The sequence below is a fragment of the Cervus elaphus genome, chromosome 5 (assembly GCF_910594005.1).
Source record: "Cervus elaphus chromosome 5, mCerEla1.1, whole genome shotgun sequence".
Lineage (NCBI taxonomy): Eukaryota > Metazoa > Chordata > Mammalia > Artiodactyla > Cervidae > Cervus > Cervus elaphus.
Window position 1 is genome coordinate 18174027 of NC_057819.1, and position 21972 is coordinate 18195998.

General features: G+C 38.3%; 1 protein-coding gene across 1 annotated transcript in view; it reads left to right on the plus strand.

The window, feature by feature from the left end:
- The window catches only part of PPTC7 (protein phosphatase targeting COQ7), a 39019-nt gene extending 18783 nt beyond the window's left edge, over positions 1-20236 (plus strand). Inside the window, exons 2-6 of the mRNA XM_043901866.1 lie at positions 4930-5109; positions 10064-10262; positions 13475-13598; positions 15011-15140; positions 16445-20236. Of these exons, the coding sequence (XP_043757801.1) occupies positions 4930-5109; positions 10064-10262; positions 13475-13598; positions 15011-15140; positions 16445-16503 (692 nt within the window). The 3' untranslated portion in view covers positions 16504-20236. The remainder of the gene's footprint in view (positions 1-4929; positions 5110-10063; positions 10263-13474; positions 13599-15010; positions 15141-16444) is intronic.
- The last annotated feature ends 1736 nt before the right edge of the window (positions 20237-21972 follow it).

The window sequence follows — 21972 nt, forward strand, 5'->3', positions numbered from 1 at the left end:
GAAATCAACACTCATACCAATTGATACAAAACATACAATTGATACAAAAATTGATGCAGAGCCCTGTTGTCTTTATGTTCTTTGTATTTCCAGTGATTGTTCTGCTTTTCCCATTACCTTTAACCTAAAATCTCACAGCTGATGCCTGACTTCTGACCTCTCTTAACCTGTTCTCTCCAGTGCTCTCAAGATTACTTTTCTAAAATATAGGTTGGATTTTACACTTCTGCCCCAAGACTTTTGATATTTTCTTTTTTTTTTTTTTTTTTTTATTTTTTTTTTTTGACTTTTGATATTTTCTATTGTCGAGAGTAGCGTTCTTCAGTAGAAATACACTGTAAACTATATATGTAATCTTAAATTTTCTAGTAGCCACATTTAAAAAAGTAAAATGAAATGGATGATGTTAATTTCAATTACTATGTTTTATTTAACCCAGTGTATCTGAAATATATGTTCAGCATGAAACTAAGACAGTTTACAGTTTTGGGGGTACTAGGTTTTTGGAATCCAGAGTGTATTTTACATTTAACAGCTCGTCTCAATCCAAACTAGCTACATTTCAAACTAAATGACCACATATGGATGGTGGCGCCCATATTGGACAGCACAGGTCTATAGCATAAAGCTTAAAGTTCTTGGACTTCAATTTTGGGCCCACCACAACTTTAGCTCCTGTCCTGCATACTTCAACTTCTCTGCCACTCACCCAGGCCCCAGCAGCACCTAATTTGCTGTTGTTTTCCTTTAATTACCCTTCCCTGCCTGTGGGCATCTGACTTAACCTTCCAGGGCCACTTCCTAGTAAAAGCTTGCTCCACTGTCAGTGCCCCATAAGCATCAACCACTTGCTTTGACTCTTCAGTAGCAGCATTTGTGGGAGCCGTTTGTCTAGTTCTGTGAGTGAGTGGTCTAGCTGCCCACTAGAAGGTGAGCTTCCCAGAGGCAGGCTGCACCTCCCTCAACCTCTATTTCCTACCGTTCAGTGTAGCTGTTTGCTCCTAGGGATATTCTTATCCTTTGTTGCTTGGTATCTTCGAGATTAAAGCAGTCTCTCTTTTAACAGTTGTTTGCGTCAATGAAATTTCCTTTTATAGATGGATCAGTTCCACTATTTAGTTGGAAGTGTTCTCTCTTTGTGGATTGAAGCTTTTGCTTATGCAAGAGAGGAAATACTCTTTTTCTTGTAGAAATAACTGCCTAATATGAATAAACTAGGTTTCAAATGTAGGTTACTCTGGTTTTAGCCTGGTTCTAAATCCCAAATGCAACTCTTTCTGTTATATAACTTGTTCTGTGTAAGTAAACTTTGTATGTGTACTAAGACTTTTCCCCCAAAGATTTATTGAAAAGTTTACATGCTTTTTGAATCCCCATTTTCCCCTAAGAAGATTTGCAAATGGAGTTTTGCCTGGGTTCTTTTTCCCATATAAAAGCAAACAGGTGCCTGAAAGGTTATGCTCTATTCTGGGAGAAATCTGATTAATGTTGAGGGGCTGTGCCAGGTCAGACTCTGTAACCTGTTGACAGATTGTTTAGTGAGTGCCAGGATCAACTCTCAACATTATCTCAGGTTTTAATGGTTTTCTTCTGAAGGGCATTTGTAGATGAAACCAGTTTGTATTTAAAGTTAATTGTGGCTCTCAGATCAGAGACTGGTTAAAAAGAAATTCTTTCCTCAAGCAAACAGTGGTTTGAAAAGAATGATTCATCAGATGGAATTGCAAGGACTATAATTGCATTCTATGTTTTAACACAAATTATTGCATTTAAATCGTGGTAAAAATCTTACCCCTGGTGAAGTAAGAATTCCTCAAAAGAAGCTCCCACTAAACTTTTGTAAGAATTTCTAAATAGCCTTACAACTGCCTGAAAAAAATAGCGATACTTCTCACTGGGAGGGTAGACGTCAGCCATCCCTGAAGCTTCTCTTTCCGCCTTCCGCACCCCATAAGTCTGCCTGTGAGTCCTTTTGTTTCACTGGATCCCAAATCCCTGCACTCTGACTGCACTGCCACTGTTTCCTAACTGAACCACTGAGACTGTCTCCGGACTCATCCCTTTACTGCTTTTGCTCTCCATGTGGCAGGCAGAAGGATCTTTTTTCTTATCATTATTACTGTTTAAATTTTATATAATGGAAAATTTCAAGTATACATCAAAGTAGAAGGATGAGTGTATCTCTCATTCAACTTCAGTTATCCGTTCATGGCCAGCCTTATTTCATCTACTCTTCTGTCACACACACACACACCCCACTAATAATTTGAAACAAATCACAGACATATCTAATCAACTAATTTGTATTTGCCCTAAAGTGAAATTTTGCCTTGTGACTTCCCTGGCAGCTAGTGGTTAAGGCTTCGTGCTTCCACTGCAGGGGGTATGAGTTCAATCCCTGATTGGGATTGAAACTTACCACAAAGCATGGCCAAAGGGGGAGGAGAAAACTTGAAATTTGCCTGTTGGTTGGTCATAAGAGATGGGAAGGTTTCTGCCGCAAAGTGATAAGTTATTTGTCAACCTCTTTACTGTCTTCCAGCTCTTCTTCCTCTTATTTTTTCAGGATGTGTTCCACTTATGTTTATTAAGTGCCGTTACCAGAGAAACAGTTTAATGTGTTCATTTTATGTTAAGTCAGTTTTTCAGAGATGCATATATAAGCACCTTGCTACTTTTGTACCAGATATGTTCTTTGAAGTGTGTAAGTTGAATGTACAAAAAATATACATATAGGCCATTTACACTTCAGAAACAAGCTCATAGAAAAAGAAATGAGGTTTGTGGTTACCAGAGGCAGAAATGGGTGAGGGGTAATTGAATGAGGGCAATCAGAAGGTACAAACTTCCAGTTATGTTAAATAGTAGGAATATAGTGTACAATTTAAATTATATGATAAATATAATTAACACTGCTGTATGTTATATATGAAAGGTGTTAAAAGAGCAAATCTTAAGAGTTTTCATCACAAGGGAAAAAATTTTTTTCAATTTTGTATATATATATGAGATAATGGGCTTCCCAGATGGCTCAGTGGATAAGGAATCTGCCTGCAGTGCAGGAGACACAGGAGATGTTGGTTCAATCCCTGGGTTGGGAAGATCCCCTGGAGAAGGGAATAACTACCCACTCCAGTATTCCTGCCTGGAGAATCCCATGGACCGAGGAGCCTGGCCGGTTACAGTCTGTGGGGTTGCAAAGAGTCGGACACGACTGAGCACAAGGCACCCTGGCACATGAGATGATGGATGCTCACTGAACTTACTATGAAGTCACTTCATGTGGTATGAAAGTCAGGTCATTATGCTGTACACCTTAAACTTTTATAGTACCATAGGACAATAATATCCCAATAAAACTGGAAGAAAAAATTAAATGTGTATATAAGGAGGGTGTTGCATGCTCAGAAAGCCTTAACAATTATAAATTCCCTAATATTTTTTGTTAATAAAATCAATACATGCTCATTATAAAAATAAAATTTAAATAATACAGAATAGTGTGAGGTAAAAAGCTTAACTTTCCCATTTGTTCACAGATCACTTTCAGTCTTTTATTTCAAAAACAACTATAGATCATTCCAGATATATAATCATTATAATGATATATAATGATCATTATAGATCATTCCAGAAAAGTTCATTTATTTATGTTCACTTAAAACCTTAATAATATATATATCTGAGTTTCAGTTTGAATTTTAGTTTAGTTTGAATAGCAAACAATTTCAGTTTGTTTGAAATTAGATAGAAATCAATTTTAATGTTGAACAACTAGCTTGATGTTGCAAGGGACTGAGTAGGAGATGGTATGTTGACTTTGATATCTGATTTTTCTTGAGCACTAGTTTCCTCATGATAAAGGAGTCTTAGGCAGACTGAAATCATCAAGAGCTCTGTGGATCCATGAAAACCTCTATACCAGTGCGGTCCAATAGAAATATAATGTGAGCCACATGTGTCATTTAAAATTTCCTAGTGTTCACATTAATTAAAAATAAAAAAACTTTAAATTTGACATTAATTTTCATAATGTATTCTGTTTAGCACATTATATCCAAAATATTACTTCAACATTAATAATATAAAAATTAATGAGATATTTTACTCCTTTTTTCATGCTAATAAGTTTTCAAAAAGTCCAGTGTGTGTTTTATACTTAGAGCATTTCTCAGTTTGCATCAGTCAATCCCATTTCTAGTGCTTACTAGCCACGCACGGTAGTGGCAGTTATTGCTGGGCAGTGTGGCCATGTACAGGATAGTGGTTGTCTCTGAGGGAGGAGCAAAGAGGGTAGGATATATTCTTAATTTTGTTCTCTCTTTCATAATTATTGACCAATATTTGAAGTTAAAAGTTTGCTGCCTTTGGTATTTTTCATGATGGCCAACTGTGGCTCAGTTGTATTCTCACTAGCATCAGCACTTTTTAAGAAAATCAGTTTTCATTCTTATAAAATACAACAAAGATTAATAACACAACTACTTATGTACAGAGATGAAAATTCTGCTGAAAACAACCTTTTGGCTGGGAGGCAATGCCACCCTGTGGTGGCTCACGTGTTTATTCATCAATGTGTGAAAGATCAGATTCTAAGTAGAGAATGTGGCTTAGGAGTATTAGTGTATAATACATTAAACCTGACTGCTTTTTATTCTGAATTTCACGGTAAATTTATCTGCTGCTGCTGCTGCTAAATCGCTTCAGTCGTGTCTGAGATTGTGGGACCCCATAGACGGCAGCCCACCAGGCTCCTCCGTCCCTGGGATTCTCCAGGCAAGAACACTGGAGTGGTTTGCCATTGCCTTCTCCGAAATTTATGTACTAGTATGTAATAAAATTAGTAATAGGAAGATGGGGTAAGAATTCCTGAGACGCTGATTAGGACTATTTTCTGAATGTAAAAAAAAATTTTTTTTTTTTTTTAAGGGGTTGCAGATGGTGTAGGAGGATGGAGAGACTATGGTGTTGATCCTTCTCAGTTCTCAGGGACTTTAATGCGAACATGTGAACGGTTAGTAAAAGAAGGACGGTTTGTCCCGAGTAATCCCATTGGAATCCTCACCACAAGCTACTGTGAGTTGCTGCAAAATAAAGTACCTTTGCTTGGTAAGTACATATCCCATGTGTTTTCCTCTCTAAAGAAACCCCCCCTGGTGGTTCAGACAGTAAAGAAATCTGCCTGCAATGCTGGAGAGCCAGATTTGATCTCTGGGTTGGGAAGATCCTCTGGAGAAGGCAATGGCTGTCCACTCCAGTATTCTTGACGGAGAATCCCATGGACACAGGAGCCTGGTGGGCTTGCAAAGAGTCAGACACAACTGAGCAACTAACATTTAAAGAAGCCCAGGAGATGGTTAACAGCAAAACCAAGAAAATCACTTACCGGCCCAGCTGTTTATCTGAGGCTCTTCCTATTAAACAATTTGATGGAAAAGCTATAGGCTACACCAGATTACTTAATACTGCTTGAGATAAGTACAGCCACTTTGGAAAACAGTTTAGAATTAAAGAATAAAGTTAAACATGAATAGATAATATGCCCCAAAAGTTCAACTTCTGGGTCTTTACCTCAAATTAGAGAAGCTCTTGCACGTCAAGAGATGGGTACAAGAATGTTCATAGTAACCTCATTTATAATAGCAGAAAACTGGGAACAACTTGAAAGTCATTTATCGGAGTAAAATGCATTTTGAAACAATGAGTTAAGGTTGCATGTAGTAGTTAGGAACTTGTTGAGAAAGACGCCTTTGCAGAATACCACCCACCAGTCTGAGTCCATAAATTTCAAATTCAGAAACATAAAACTGTATCGTTTAGGGTTTCTAAAATATAAAAGAAGAAAGAAAAGCAAGTGATTGTATAATTGGGTTAGTGATTCCCTCCCAGGGAGGAAGAAAGGGGATTGAGGTTCCACATGTAAAGCTCAGTTGATTACTTGTGGGGGGTTCAGGTTGCAGATAGACTGCCCAATTGCTCACAGTTAGCAGTTACATTTGTCTGTATAGACCCCTGTTAATCTTGTATTGGAAAATACACAAATACGTAGTGTTTGTTTATATGGCATGCCAATGAAGCATCCTTTGGCCAAGCTTCTCCATTTGTTTGTTAAATGGTTTCTTGGGCACTTACCCAGCCTTCTAAGCAGGCTCTCAGAAAGGGTTTTATTAAGTTTCTGCTAATTGCCAGCATCCTTCTGGTTACTAGAAGGCCCCTCCCAGTCACCAGGTACATTTAAAATCAGCCTTCTCTTTTCAGTGTTAATGGAGATCTCCATTTTTGTAGAATTTTACCTTCAATTTGAAACCTTTGTAAGAAGGGGTTGTTTCCATCATGCTTCTGTCTTCTCTGTGCTGTGATTAACCTGCTTGTTCTCCTTCTAACTGAAGAGAAATCTTGTCTTGAGGTTTCAATATACTACTTTATCTTAATCTGCTATTTTGGACTTGCAATCTTGAACTTCCTTGGTATCTTGAAACATCCTAGATTCTATTTCTAGCACCTCTCTGTCAACTTGCCATATGACTTTAGGCAAACCCCCTAACCTCTGACCCCCTTATTTCATGTTAACTAGATAAATCTTTTTTTGTGAAAAGCAGTGACTTAAAGCTTCTTACAGTACTCAGAAACGTCTTAAGGGAAAATAAGACACATTGCAGGGTACCACCTAACAGAGAGTCTGTAGACACGATACCAGGGGCCTGACTCCTATACATTCCTGTCAGTCTTCTGCCAGTACCACTCCAACCCCAACCCTGCAGTGCATGTACTAAATTACCGTGACTTGGAATAAACTGTTACAACCTGTAACAACTATCCTTATTTTGTGCTTTGAAAGCTTTGCTTTTTGCTGAGTTTTTTCCTTATAACTGCTTTTTCCCCTATTCACCTTCATGTAACTGGAGATCTTAGTGGAATAAGTTTTAAGGACATAAAAGAGGTTTTTTTACATTGAATGTTATAATTAACCACTTTCTCCTAAAAGACACTTTGAAATATTCCTTTGTTACTATGTTCGACAATATACATACTTCTCTCTTACCTTATCTACATATCTCTAAGCTGTTTGTAACTCAAACCAAAGCATATTTTGGTAAAGGTGGGCTGCTGAGTTTTACTGAACCTCAGCTGTAATTATAAATAATAACTTTATAAAATTAGGTAATCTTTTTAAAAAAATTTTACAACTTTGAAAAAGCATAATTCCAGTATAAAGGGCGAGCTGATAGCTGTAACCACTTACTTCTTGAGAATTTCTAGCTGCTTTTAGATTTTGATTGGCATCACAGGCTTATTGTTGACATATATTATTTCCTCAGAAACCCTTAAGTGGATTTAGGTCTTATGAAACCAACATATCTTAAGAATTTGAGGGGTTAATCCTTGTAAGGTTAGCCCTGTCTTCCGTTGCTGCCCGAAATGCTTAACTGTAATTTACAGAATAAGGGCCATTTTATCATGAGGGATATGCTTGGGGACCTGTCTGGATTGCTCATCTGAATATTCAGCATGGTTCTTAGCACTCTTTTCTTTTCTTCTTTGCCTGTTTGTTCTTCATCAAACATGTAAGGATGAACTCTTCTCCACATGTTAGACTGTCAGGGCCGGAGCTGCTGTACTCATCAGTAATTTGAAGAGGCCCAGATGATTGTGTAAGGCTGGGCTTCCCCTCATTGGCACTGCTTTGCATGTTAAAGCTCTGTCTATCACTCATTTTGATTCTAACCATTCTAACAGCAGGTGACTGCCACAAGGGTAGCAAAATGATAGCCTAGGTTTGTCAGTGAGTAATAATGAGTCAACATGAGTCCTTCCTGCAGCAGCATCTTCAGGACTGTGCTTCTCATCTGTTATTTTTTTGTTCTCAGTTAAATTAATCCCATCAGCTTTCAGAAGATCTTTTGTGTGGTGGTTCTGTTAATGATGTAAATGATTGGATTTTTTGTGCATTGGGTTAGGAAGGAAGAGTAATTGGTGACTTTAGCACTAATGTAAGCTATAGAACAGATTGTCAGACAGCATGACCAGTTAGTTACAATACCTCTGTTTTTCTTTTCTTTGACATTTGTAGGGATTAGATAATTTAGCATGAATGTGTCAGATTTATCCCTGTGCATATACTGTAAATAACAAGGAAACAGAATTTCTGAACATTGCAGTGACACAAATGCTTGTATTAAGTATTTTTAAATTGTTACACATTTTCATTAAGGAAACAGTAACAAAAATTAAATTACTTATAATCCATTAAGAAACTGTTAATTTTTTTACTGATTATGCTTTCTGACCTTTTTTCTTTGTGCATAGAATAATAGTAACAGGAATTGAACCTACTGTGTGCTCACAGTAGCCCCAGTGAGGTAGATTTGTAGGTACTTTGATTCCCCATTTTGTTAGGAAGAAACTGAGGGCTAGAGAGAATAAGTGGTTTGCCCACGGCCACATCACATGGCTAGAAAATGATAGAGCACTGGGATTTAATATAGCTGGTTCCACACAGCTGTGGTTTATTTTCTTCTTTTTGCCCTTTGTCATTTTAGCAGGTTAGCTTTTGCCTACATATTGTGCTTTTTAAAAAAAGATTACAGTAAATATCAGTGTTTCTGATGTACAGTTCGTTACATTTGGTATCACTTTTTAAAGGCATCTTTAATACGAGCTTATAATCTACTTGTTTCACTTATCTTTCATTTTCAAATATATTTCTCTCACACAATGTTAGTTGCTGTCAAATAGCCAGCTAACACTTATTATTTGTTGTAAGTCTTTGACATGATTTAACTCATTTTATCTTACAACTCTCTGAGGTAGTTACTGTTATCCCTGTTTTTATAGATGAGGAAACTAAGGCACAGACAGGTTACATAATTTGTCCCAAGTCACACAGCTAGTAAGTGGCAGGGCTAGCGTTAAGATGCAGGCAGGCTGTCTCTAGAGTCTGTATTCCTAAGTATTATGTGATAGTGCATAGCCTTGCATTGTATGGATGAGCTGTAATTTATATAACCAACCCCTTAATTTTAGATGTTGAGGTTGTTTCCAGTTCTTTGTGATCTTTTACAGTGTTTTGTACTTAAGTCTCGTTTGCATCTCTATTTTCTTATCATAAATCTTCACAAATGGAATTGCTAGGCCAAAGGATATGTACATTTTTCAGGGCAGTATTGCCCTTCAGAAAGATTTATTTAAGTTTTACTGTCATCACCACGGAATGAGAGTGACCATGTTCCCTATACTAGTGAAGTGATCATTAAAAATATATATATATTTACAGACCATTTACATGGTTGTTGAACTGCTTATTTTTTCAGTTTTGCCATTTTCTGTAGGTATAGGTTGAAATTTTAGCATTTGAAAGCAATCTCACTAACTGTATTACTAACTTCAGGCTGAGAAAGGTCCTATGAGCTTTGTGCTACAAAGGTACACAGAAGCTTTTGCTTGGAATGTTCCCTCTAAATGTTAGTAGTTTCTGTAAAGTGAACAGGTTGATTCCCCACCCATGAAACTTGGTCTTGTTACTCCATAGTGAGTCTGCAGTAAAAGTTTTTCATAACCTAAACAGATGGAAATCCCGTTAAAAATTGAAGTTATGTGCCCTGTCTTAAATGTTAGTGAATTTCACAGGGAAGGCTTTCTGCCAGTGACTAATGAAAAATGTCATGGAAACGTGACATTCTCATTTTGGCATTTAAGTATTAAAACTTAATATCTCGACAACATCCTTTTGAAAATTTGGCATAGATTATATAGCACTATTGAAATGAAATAATGTGGTTAAATACCAGCCATTTTTATTATTTCTTATCTCCACAAGTGGAAGAATCCAGATCATCCGCGGCCCACTTTGTATGTGTAGTATAAATCCCTTTTTCTCTCCCCATCGTGTTGATCATGATCAGGTTACTACTGACATGGGTATGGAGCCGTAACTAAGAAAGGGCCTGTTTAGGCAAAGGAGGTTCACGTTATGGTATGTTGCTCCTCAGGATGATATGATAAAAATGTGTATGCAGAGACGATCTGGGAAGAGAAAATAAATGGACATTGTTTTTGTTTCTAGGTAGCAGTACTGCCTGCATCGTGGTGCTGGACAGAACTAGCCACCGCTTACACACAGCAAACCTGGGTGACTCAGGCTTTCTGGTTGTCAGGGGTGGGGAAGTTGTGCACCGATCAGATGAGCAGCAGCATTACTTCAACACTCCATTCCAGCTATCAATCGCGCCCCCCGAAGCCGAGGGAGTTGTCTTGAGTGACAGGTAATCTCCCCTCTCTCACCAACAGGTTCCCTCCCATTCCCCTTAACTAGACTGTTGGAGATGGGCATTTTTCATTCTCACATGAGAAGAGAAGACACATTGGAGACCTTTTAGTCTGACATCGAAAGATATTCTGCTTGAACTTGATTTCCAGCCAAGTTGAACTCTAATAAACACCTAGTATTTTGACCTGACTGTGAAAATATATTTCAAGCTTATAGAATATCAGTTTTTCATACCAAGACCACATGGTACATACAGTTGTATTTGTTAAGTAGTGCTGGAGAAATGAGTCATTGTTCATGTGTGCCGTCCCATATACAAGATTTTGCATATGTTATTAGGGAAGAATGCAAATAGACATCTGCTTTATTTATCAGAATAACTTCCTGATTCTCAGAGCTGCCTATAATGTGCATCAAATGGAACTTGCAGTGCTTGCAGAACTTGTCAGGCAAAGTTAACTTGCAGGAAATGGACTTAAAGGTGGTCTTGGGAATGTTCTCTGATGGTGCTCTTGAGATGTGTGCTTTTTTTCCTTCCAGCACCTTCTCAGTTCATTTTAAACTGTCAAGACCTTTCCAGGACAATCAGTACTTTTTTGAATCAACGTTTATTTTTTTTTAATTTTATATTTTTTTTTAATCAACTTTTATAGTTTATCTTTTCTCAGCTCAGAGTACAGAGTAATACTAAGACAGTCTCAGATTTCACTGCCTTTAACAACCTTATAGGGTTTGACACAAACATTATTGGCAATTCATAAATGTGGTAAAATGGGTAATGAACCTGTTGTAAAAGTAGAAGCATCCTAGCAAATACAGATTATCTCTACTTAATAGTTCTTATTAAGCCAAATCTTAGGTCCAAACTAAGGTAAAATGATGATTACTGCCATCTTTTAACTAGAATGAGCATATTATATAAGTGCTCCATATTACCCATCTAAAGTCTATTGCTGACTCCTACAGAGAGGGAAGCATTTTTTTTTTTACTTTCAGAGTAAGGCAGATTGCCATAATTGGAAGAAAATTTGATTATAGGCCCTTCTTCAGTTGGCTGTAATAGCACATCGATATTAGTCACATTGGAGTGAGGCAAATTTAGAACCCCAAGACCTTGGTAAATGTCAAGTTCAGCTAACAGTTTTTGGAGAAACAGTGTTTTTAATTTTCCTTTATTTGATCCTTGTTGTTTTGGCTTCCCAGTGCTAGAGCAGCCCTGAGGTACCTCAGACGCTATCTTTGGGCCAGTTTGGTCAGGGCAGCACTTGGCCTGTCCTGCCAATGAGGTGGAGGTTGCTTCCCCTGGAGCCCAGAGACAGTTTGCTAGCATGTGATTGCAGCTCGTGTTTCAGTGCAGTCAAAAGTTTCCAGCAGCACAGTATGTTCAATCAAAATGGGCAAAACTGCAGCTGGCGGAACACCAAGCTCATGGGTGGGAGTGTTGGGAGAAGAGGACGAACTGTCCAATGGCAGCGAGTCTCTCACAGGCAGCATAGCAAAAGACACTCCTGGGGAAAGAAAAACCTCAGCATAAAATAGAGCTTCAGTGCCAACCTGGTCATTAATCTAAACTTCTAGAGTCTGATTCGTTTCCAAAGACTGAGCAAATGTGAAATGTCTTGTATTGTTTCTCTTTATTCCATGGAAGAAATCGACCTGGTTTCTACCAATTTACAATCTGTTTTAGTGTGTCTTTTTTTTTTTTTTCTCTCTTGGCTGCTTGTTATCTCCTTTGTTATCAGTCTCTCATCTATAAAATACTATTTTAACCTTAACTTAGAAATTTCCTTTAATAGCTGTTTTGACAACAGCTATTGTTGTTGTCAAAACAGCTGTGTTATTGTATAAATGTGTAAGTGAAAGCTAGTTTGTTCCTTGTCAGAAGCTCCTTACAGAACTTTTAGGTGTGGTGCTGCTTTCCTCAGTCAACATTAGACAAAGGAGAAATTTTCTTAGTGTAAATCCCCAGCAGGCATGGGTAGGCTGTTGGTTTTTATGTTTTCCCTTTACAAATTTTATAACACGTCACTTAAACAATTCAGGTGTTTTTTTTTTGGTTCTGGCCCCTCCATTCTGGGTCAGTGTATGACTTTGTTCCTGGCTCTTGTTCCCTAATTACACGTGAAGGCAGATTATCAGATAGCTCACCTTTCCCTCACCTTGGAGGCCTGGAAGTGGTAGAGCTGGCCTTTCAAAATGGCTGAGAACCAGTCTCTAAGGGGGCCATGAACTCTTTGATTTCATATTATCTTCTCTTTTCCTCCCCACCTGGGCTTCTGTTTTCTTCAGGTAAGTCTCCCCTCTATCTTTTTAAAAAAGTTTTACACAGATGTAATGAAAAATCTACCACCTGTCCTCAGAGGCAGCCAGTTATGTTTCTTTGAATCCTTCCAGATTTATTCTCTGCATGTAGAAGCACCTATATATATAGATCTTTCTCACACACACAGTACCTTGTTCTTTTCATTAACAATATTGAGTCTTTACCCAAATTGGAGGGTTAGTTACTGTGATTCTTCATTCGTTAACTATTTCTTGAAGATGTATTGTGTGCCAGGAGCCCTTATAAATAAGTAACCTTTGCATGATGAGAACTTTGTAAGCCCTGAGAGACACAGTCTTTACTCTGCCAGAGTAAGGGTGATTTATTAATACTGATTTGGTGTTACTAGTAATATACCAGTAATTACTAGTATTATAGTAAGAAATACCATTGTAGATATTTCACATGAATTAATTCTTATGGGACTTGCATGTGCTCCTCCATAGTGCTCAGTTATTCCACTAGAACACAGCCTCCAAATTTAAGCCTGCAGGGAAACTGATGAGTGGAAAGTGAGTAAGAGAGGATGGAATTTGGCACTAATGAATTAGGAAACAAAGACTCATTTCCACTAGGATTCTAGAGGCATTTTAGTGTCTGACTCAGAAAAGAACCCTTCTGCCTTTTAAAGCACATGTGACTAATCATCAAACTCAGTTTTACTTGATAGTTTTTGTTCAGCTTTTGAAAGATTTATATCAGAGTTTTCAGTTAATTTTTTTCAAGGTTAGGAATTTCAGAATAGTGGTTTTTTTTATAGACTGCTGCTATAAATTAGTTTTCCTTAAAGCCTCATTATATTGTAGCATCGTCCCCATTGGAAACTTTTAACAGTATCTCTAAAGGGCTCTGCTAACTTTGCCCCTACCCTGTCCTTGTCACAGCCCAGACGCCGCTGATAGCACATCTTTTGATGTCCAGTTAGGGGACATTATCCTGACAGCGACAGATGGACTCTTTGACAACATGCCTGACTATATGATCCTTCAGGAGCTAAAAAAGTTAAAGGTAATTAACTCAAAGGTGGGCCTTTAGAAAACAGTGACCCTCCCTGGGCAGCCAAGTTTTTTTATTAATACAATTGCATAAGCTCTTTTTGTAGTTTTGGAAAGGACTGTTTTGTGAATTTAGGAAAATGAAAAGGGTTCTGATCTTGTTCTAAACAATTGTAGACAGAAATATTCACAATTGGAAAACCTGAGGAAAAAAGAGGCTTCTCATCCAAGCCTCTCTTTAGTAGGGTGGTAAAGGTAGGAAAAACCCTGATGGGAGATTTCTTGCTTGAGTTTTTAATTGTGTTTTAATGGTATTTAATGGTGTTGGTTGCTGGTTATCTTTTTCATTTTTTTAGTCTCATAACAAACCCAGCAGGTGTTGAGGCTGGGAAAGATAGGAAATCATACCAGAGCCAGCCAAGGCAGCAGCCGAGGGTAGCAGGCAGCTAGGGGCCTTGATGTGATCTGAGCTGTCACCAGTAACAAAACAGTTCAGACTTGGCCCATACAGTGAGTGGAAGGAAGTGAAAACCAGTCTGCAAATTCTCCTGGCTTTGTAAAGTACTGACTCGGGGGGGATTGATCTTTTCTCTGTTTTTACTACTAACCAGTATGACCTTAAGTTTGCTAAACTTTTAGTAGTGTTTTTCTCACCTGTAAAATAGGGGTGGGATGGTTCAAAGACCCTGTTTTTAGGGCTGTGGTGAGGATGAACCAAGACCATGCACTAGAAATCCTCAACAGCATGCTTTGTCTGTGGAGCTTAGGAAAGGTCGGGTGTGGACACCTGCGGGCACTGTGCCACGTATGTAACAGAGTGAGAGGCAGACATGACCCATTCCCTGACCTGGGGCTTACATTCTAGTGGAGGAAGACAGAGAATACAGAGAAAGAAAGAATAGAAATAGTGTTGTTGCTAAATAAAAAGAAGAAAAATAAAGCATGGAGAAGAAATAGAGAATAGAGAGGGCTTTTCAGTGGGTGACTGGCAGCATTTACTTGGAGACCAAGCACTCTGCGCTTGGCCCGGGGTGCGTTCCCAAGCAGGGAGACTTGAGGTCATCCTAAAATGCTATCGAAATCCGCCCCTTCAGTCCCATCCCATTTTAGCAAGAATGCCTTAAGAATTTCAAATGGCGGAGGAGGGGAGATACGAAAATTCAAACTTCAGGACCCAAGGCCATCCTCACACTTTCTCATTGACGTCCTAGGCAGGCAGCACTGGTGATCTCGTTCATTTTAGTTGAGGTATTATGTTCCAGTGTCTTCTCTAACTGGAATAAAAACGTAAATGGTGGAAACTATGATTAGATAAATATTACTGTCTTAAAAAGTGATGTTTAAAAAAAAAAGTGATGTTTACTTGCGTGTAGAAATCATGTGAAGCATTTTGGTAAAACTATCTCCCTCATATTTTCGTATTAGAATTCAAATTATGAGAGTATACAACAGACAGCAAGAAGCATTGCTGAGCAAGCTCATGAGCTGGCCTATGACCCAAATTATATGTCACCTTTTGCACAGTTTGCATGTGACAACGGATTGAATGTGAGAGGTAAGCATTCTTTGGGAAGTTCATAAGGACTAATAGGGGACATAGGGGATGGGAGCATTGTGGGCTGTGTGTGAGGCCAGATGCTGCACTGGGGTGAGACTACTGAGGGGTCCTCTCCCAGCTGTGAGCCCGTGGCTTTGAACAAGGTCAGCAGGCGCGGACACTGGAGGACAGCAAGTGCATGTTCCCTACAGAGGTGCCCTTCAGAATTGCACTTCATTGGCTGCAGAGGCAGGTGGAACCTGAAGCCCTTTATCGCCGCCAATGCTCTGCTTGGACCCAAGCCCAGAAAACCTCCGAGCTCTGCCTGGAGGGCCTGGACATTCCTAACGGTTTAAACATTCTGCTCTTCACAAGTCTGACATTTCACTTCTCCCTTCCTCTGGCTTTGTGGGACTCATTCACAGTATTTGCCTATTAAATTGCTACAGCAAGTTTTTTTTATTAATTTTTATTAATTCTAATTAATCGCTTTACAGTGTTGTGTTAGTTTCTGTTGTACAGCAAAGTGAATCAGCCATATGTCCCCTTTTTTGGATTTCCTTCCTATTTAGGTCACCGCAGCGCTGAGGAGAGTTCCCCAGTGCTGTGCAGTAGGTTCTCATTAGTTACCTGTTTTATGCATGGCAGTGTGTATACGTCAATCCGTCTCCCAGTTCATCCCACCTGCCTCTGTAGGATGTTTTGAAAAGGGAAGACTCTCCTTGCCTAGAGTCTTCCTATCTACTGAGCAATGTGTAACTTTGGGAGCAGGCCAGTAGCTCAGCTTTGGGCTTGGATAACATGTTGGTGCTGGCATCTCAGCACTTAGAGAGTTGGTCAGTTTCTTGCAGGTATATTATTATGACACGCAGAGCATTTCTTAGCTGTCCGGGAAATACTAAATAGAAAAAAAGCACATGCCACAGCAGTTTGCCAGATGAGACTACAAGACTATCAACTAGTTTCAAAACATTGGGTATGTTTGTCCAATAGGATTATTATAGAACTTTCTTGTCAGGCAGAATAAATCTTAGCAACATTTTGTCTTTATTGTGATTGCTATACACAGAGGATGTGGTGGTGGCCATTTTAACAAAGCTCCTATTGAAAAGGAGCAGAGAGGGTTGTTTTTTTTTTTAAACTTCAATTAAATTAGATGTAATTTCTTGATGATTTTTAACTATTTATTGACTTTTTTCCCCTTTTTGTCTGCTAGAGTATATTGACAAACCTGTTTGTCTCCTAGTACTTACTTATTTAGGCTTACATTTTTTTCTTTTTTCCTTTTAAAATGTATGAATACATTTTCATTTTCATTGTAGGTGGAAAGCCAGATGACATCACCGTCCTCCTCTCAATAGTGGCTGAGTATACAGACTGACTCGCCTGGGTGTCGACTCCTGCCTCCCCTTTCATCGTCCCAAGTTCTCCCCTGCCGCGTGTGCTGATCCTGCTGGCAGGACCGCGTTTCTTTGCCACTGATCTCAATGGCCAGTGATGTAAACCTTTTGCCTGTCTTTTTGAGATCCTTGTTGAGAACCACTACTGTCATTCTACTGCTCATATCTGCCAGCAACATTTGAAGAAAATCAGATCTGAAGATTGGCCTTCACATTGTCCTTTCCATGATGGGATGGATGTTTTCAAAGCCAAAATGACTATTACTTTTTGAAAACGGTTGAAGTATTGAAAATGAGTAATATTGGAAAAGTGAATTCAAAATTACAGTGTGTAAAAGGGATTTTAAAAGTCTGACACAAATTGTATGTTATGATACATCTACTAGAAACATACTCATCAAATGATGCATTACACGTGTACTATACAGTCTGTGTTATGATCGAGTGTGGCTTTATGTTTTCATTATAAACTCCTGTTTTTCAGAGGGTTATAATTTTGCTCTAAAACATTGCTCTGGATTATAAAATCTTGATCCTGGGAGCTTTTTTTTTGTTTTTGCAGGTTGAAAGAAAAATTCAGTTTAGTCCTATGGATGCAAATGTTTCATGGTTTTTAAAAGATGCTTAATTGTGCTCCTATGATGGAAGTTTCAGCATTTTATTGCATATCACAGGCTGGTGGCTTATTTGCAGGAGGGGTTGGGGAGACTCCTTACCAGAATTTTTTAATGGAATATTATTCAAGGTTATAAAATTCCTCAAGGCCTAGGTATTTAATGTTGCAGCTGAAATTCCTCCCAGCTGTCTGGTATGATGCCCCCATGTGAGAGCTCTAGGCCCACAGGCCTGAAGGGTTGAGAATGGACAGCTCTAACTTTGAATTTTGTTGGCCTATCAGGTCATGCTACCCCTCATGTCTTAGACCTGTCGTTAGTAGCCCTGCTTTCTGTAGAGCATGTACCAGATTCAGGGAGTCCATGTGAAGGAGCACCATGGGCAGTGGCACAGGAGTCCCCGAGGAAGATGTCTAGCGATGATCTGACATTTGCATCTGCCCTCCACAGAAATTTAGGGGTTTCCAAATCAAGCTTAATGTTTACAGTTTCCAAATAGCCATCTTGCAGTGTATAGTTTCCCTATAAAATTACCCCGTATTCAGTTTTTCCATTATCTGCAAGCTCAAAGTTATTTTTAAGGTTTGTGTACAAGTCGACTGCTGTAAAGATATATATTTTGGGGTCAGTTTTTTTCCTTCATTAACTTGGTGGTAGAAAAATATATATACTTAGAAATCCTTAAATTAAAGCCATGTTTTATATATAAGTCAGGTAACATTGGTGTATAGATAAGAATGCAATTAAACCTGATGAGAATCTACTTGAGGAGAACGTAGAAAGTCTCTTTCTCTAAAGGAGATACTTACTCCCTGGTTTATTGCATTAAAACTTATGTTTGAGGTTACCTCAACTTGTTTTAAAAAGATTTTGTTTTGTGAATTTGTACTGTATATTTGAGTAACTGTCAAGCTTGTTTTATTTAAAATTGTTTAACATGTACCATGTACATGTCATTACTATATTCAATGCATCATGCTTGTAACAGGCATTTCATTTATAATAAGAATGAGTTATTCATTTGTAAGCCGTTCAGTAATTTATCTACTATTCCTAAATTGGCATAATGTTTAGATACCTATTTTGAATCACCTTTAATTACTTGTCAGAATGCCTTAACTACCCTAACTTGACAAAACAGAATTCTTTGGTAAAGGAGATCGGGGGGTGGGGTAGGGAGTGGAGAGAGACTGTTCAAATAATGAGAACCCATCATGCTGTGATAATACAGAGACAGGTGAGTGGCAAGTGGCAGGGTATTTATTTTGCACAAACTATTTGCAGTCTTTCTGTATTTAAAAAGTAAAGAAAGTTGCATCCAGAAAGGTTTTGTTGGAAGGAATACATTTACACTTGGACTGACAACTTCAGTTCTTTTGTTGGGTTTTTATTTCTGGTCAGAAGCATGGAGCCTTATGATCCAGGTATATGTTGTATTAATTTTCCATTGCATACATTTAATTCCTGGTAAGAGCATTGCTGGTCAAGTCACTGGCTTTTCTCTGCACTCATCTAAACTCATCAAACACCGTCTTCATAAAGGTAGATTGATGGCATTTTACACAACTCATTTAATCAACATAGTATTTTTTGAGAAATGATCGTTAGAAATTGACGACGTGTTTCAGTGATGTTGAAAACAGTGGGACAAGAATTGAGTTTCACAGGGGAACTGACTTTGGACCTGGCCTGTAGATTAGGGACGCAAAATATTTTCTGTTCCTCCCCTGCCCTTTTTGTGTTACGCACGTAGTTTTGTGACTTTGGGGGTCTGTTGGAGTGCTGTTTAACAGCTCTCCTGCTCTCACAGCGGTCAGAGGCTGTGTGGGCACCCATGCTGGGGTTTTCCAGGCCACAGGACCCAAGTCTTTCGGGGGCGTGCCTGACATACACCACTTGGTGGGTCTGATTCTAAACTTGATGTGTTAATTGTTCTTTATATCAAGCAGTATAAACACACTTGCCTCGTGTAGTGGACTTTTATAACAAAAGAGAATTTGGATTTCTAATTTACAAATGGCAAATTATTTATCCCTCTCTGGATGCACCAAAGACCAGTAAAGTTTATAGCTTTTCCATCTATATTTATAAAGCAATACTGTATTATAAAAATCAATATTTTTATCACATGCTTGAAATTTTTATTTTGTTCTGTTTTAAAGTGTGCACTCTAAACATATCAGAACCTTGTTTCTTCCTGTGAACTTAGGCTGCCTGCGCAAAAAAAAAAAAAAAAAAAAAAAAAAACCGAATGGATATGCGGTAGAGTCCATAGGCTCTTAAGACTGAAAGAAGAAATGAGGCTGAGAGAACAAATTCTTTGTCCTGAATTACTGTACTGGCTTGACATGGTTGATGGGTACTAAATCACAAAAGAATCCATTCCAGTTGTGCATGTCTGGGGGTTGGGCTGTGACTAGATTTAGAAAATAGACTTCAAGCTTTGCATGGTGGGCAGGTATCTTATCCCATCAGTTGCATTTGTTCTGGGTAGAATAGTACCCTTCAGTACCACCAATGTACCACATCAAGTAACAAGGCAGGAATTGTGGGAATTCACTGAGTCAGTTTTGAGCATTTTGGAGATTGTAAACAAGATTGGCTAGAACTGTAAATGTTTGTACTTTTGATTAAATTCATGGTTCCTTGTCACCTTATACCAGCTATCTTTGGTAGAAGCTACAGCATCCAATGTTCCCGGAAACTATCACACTTGTGCATTTAACAAATTTTGCAATAGCGAAAAAAACAAAATCTGCTTATAAAACATTTGGAACACAAAACATCTGGATTCTACTTGTTTAAAAAAAAAATTATTTGCAAAATTTGGCTTCTTAGTTACAAATCAGCAGTTGTCCATGTCAAAATTTTAACTGTAAGCAGGTAGTTTGTGGCAAAGATGGCTAAACAATGAAGCAAGTCTGAATTTGTGTATACTAATGAGCTGCTCTTTTCTGTTGAGACTATCATTATTTGTCTTATTACCCAAGAGGCAATGACCTGAATTGGATGTCTGAAGTATAACTTATGCAGGAATAGTTCTGTAAATACATTTAAATAAACTGTAAAGATATTTAATAAATAATAGTATTTATACTAATCTGTGTACTCCATTTAATTTGAGTAGTAACAAGACACTGGCCCTTGACATTGAGTTTGTTGGTCTCTATCAGGTCCTCATTTCCAAGCCTCTCAGTGTAGCAGTGACTCCATAACTTTGTGGCTATCGTTTCTGTCTTTCACTAGTTTATCCCTAAGGCTCTTTTTCTCCAGCTGATTTACTGCATCACTTTAGCTTCCTCAAAAATGAATCAAAATGGATTTAATCATTGAATGTGACATATAGCTGTTCTCCCAGCTGGGAAAACTTTTCCATCTTTCTTTTAAATGGTATGTGAAGTCACACACAAATCTGGTGTCATTTAAATTTAGCATTCTGTATCCAATTCTAAAATCCAAATTATATACAACTTGACAATGTAACTATCTTTTACAGATCAATGCTGAATCTAGGTGATCACTGATGATGGTGCCTTCACAGGCTAAACCGCCCTGACCCATTTCAGTGAGTCAGAAACTTCATCCTCAGCGAGGAGACCTACACTTACCCTTGGATATAATATCTTCTGGGTAGTCATCCGCATTTGTAAGGAATATGTGTAATTCATTGTTAATCATCAGTGTAAACAAAAGATACATAAATCTTTAGCCTACAATGTGGAATTATGTGGGCATTGCCAGTTTCCACAAAAAGCTTCGTGAAAGCCCATTTTCATTCACTGAGGAACATTTCGGGATAAACTTGAGTTTTTAGTAGGTTATTGTGGGTAGTTCTGACTCATCACCAAGCTACATGAGCCAGACTCATTCTGGTTTTAGTTATAACTCTGTTCACAGTTCTAAAGTTTAGTAATCCACTCAGCCACCTTTGTTTTGTTAATCCTCACAAAATCTAAAGCACAATTGCTTGCCAGTTAATATTTCCTTGTGATTTGATGGTTTCACAGACTTAACAATAAGGTGTTACAGAAGTCTAGTTTGTCAGGTTATAACTGACTATAAACAGGTTTAGGGGAGGGAGAGGCATACATCATAAGATGTTACATAACAATGTTATTGTGTCAGATTGTTTAGCTTGTGCCGGTAAGAAGCTAATTCTTAAAGAGGCAAAGAACAGAGACATTAATCTTCCCCCTCATTCCACTCCAGACCCAGGCTTTCTTGGCAGTGGAGGCTGCTGTTCTATGTCAGCTAATACAAAAATAATTTTTTGGCATCCTTTCCATTCTTTTCTGCATCACACTGCAAAATTTTTTAATCACATTATTTAAATTCTTAACAAAATATAAGCAATGGAGAAAAAGTTGGTTTTTTTTTTTTTTTTTGCAATGTTGGGTTGGTTTCTGCCATATGACAATGTGAATCAGCCATAATCAGACATCCCCCTCCTTCTGGGCCTCCCCTCACCCCATCCCTCCAGGCCATCACAGAGCATCACAGAGACTGGGCTCCCTATGCTATACGGCAACGTCTCATCAGCTATCCATCTTGCACCTGATAGTGCATATATGCTGATGCTGCTTTCTCCATTCATCTCACTCTCTTCTTCCCCTGCTGTGTAAAAGTTATGATCTTACATAAGAAAAGACTGCAGAACGTTCTGTCAGCATCAAAGCTCAAATACTTGAAATCAAATACAAAAGATACCTGAACTTTACAAGCCATTCTGATGCACTCAAAATGGCTGCTACTGAAAGTTTAAATAACTATAAAACTGGCAAAGAAAATGCTAAAAACTCTTGTAAATAAACACTACATTGAAGAATTCTCTTTTTT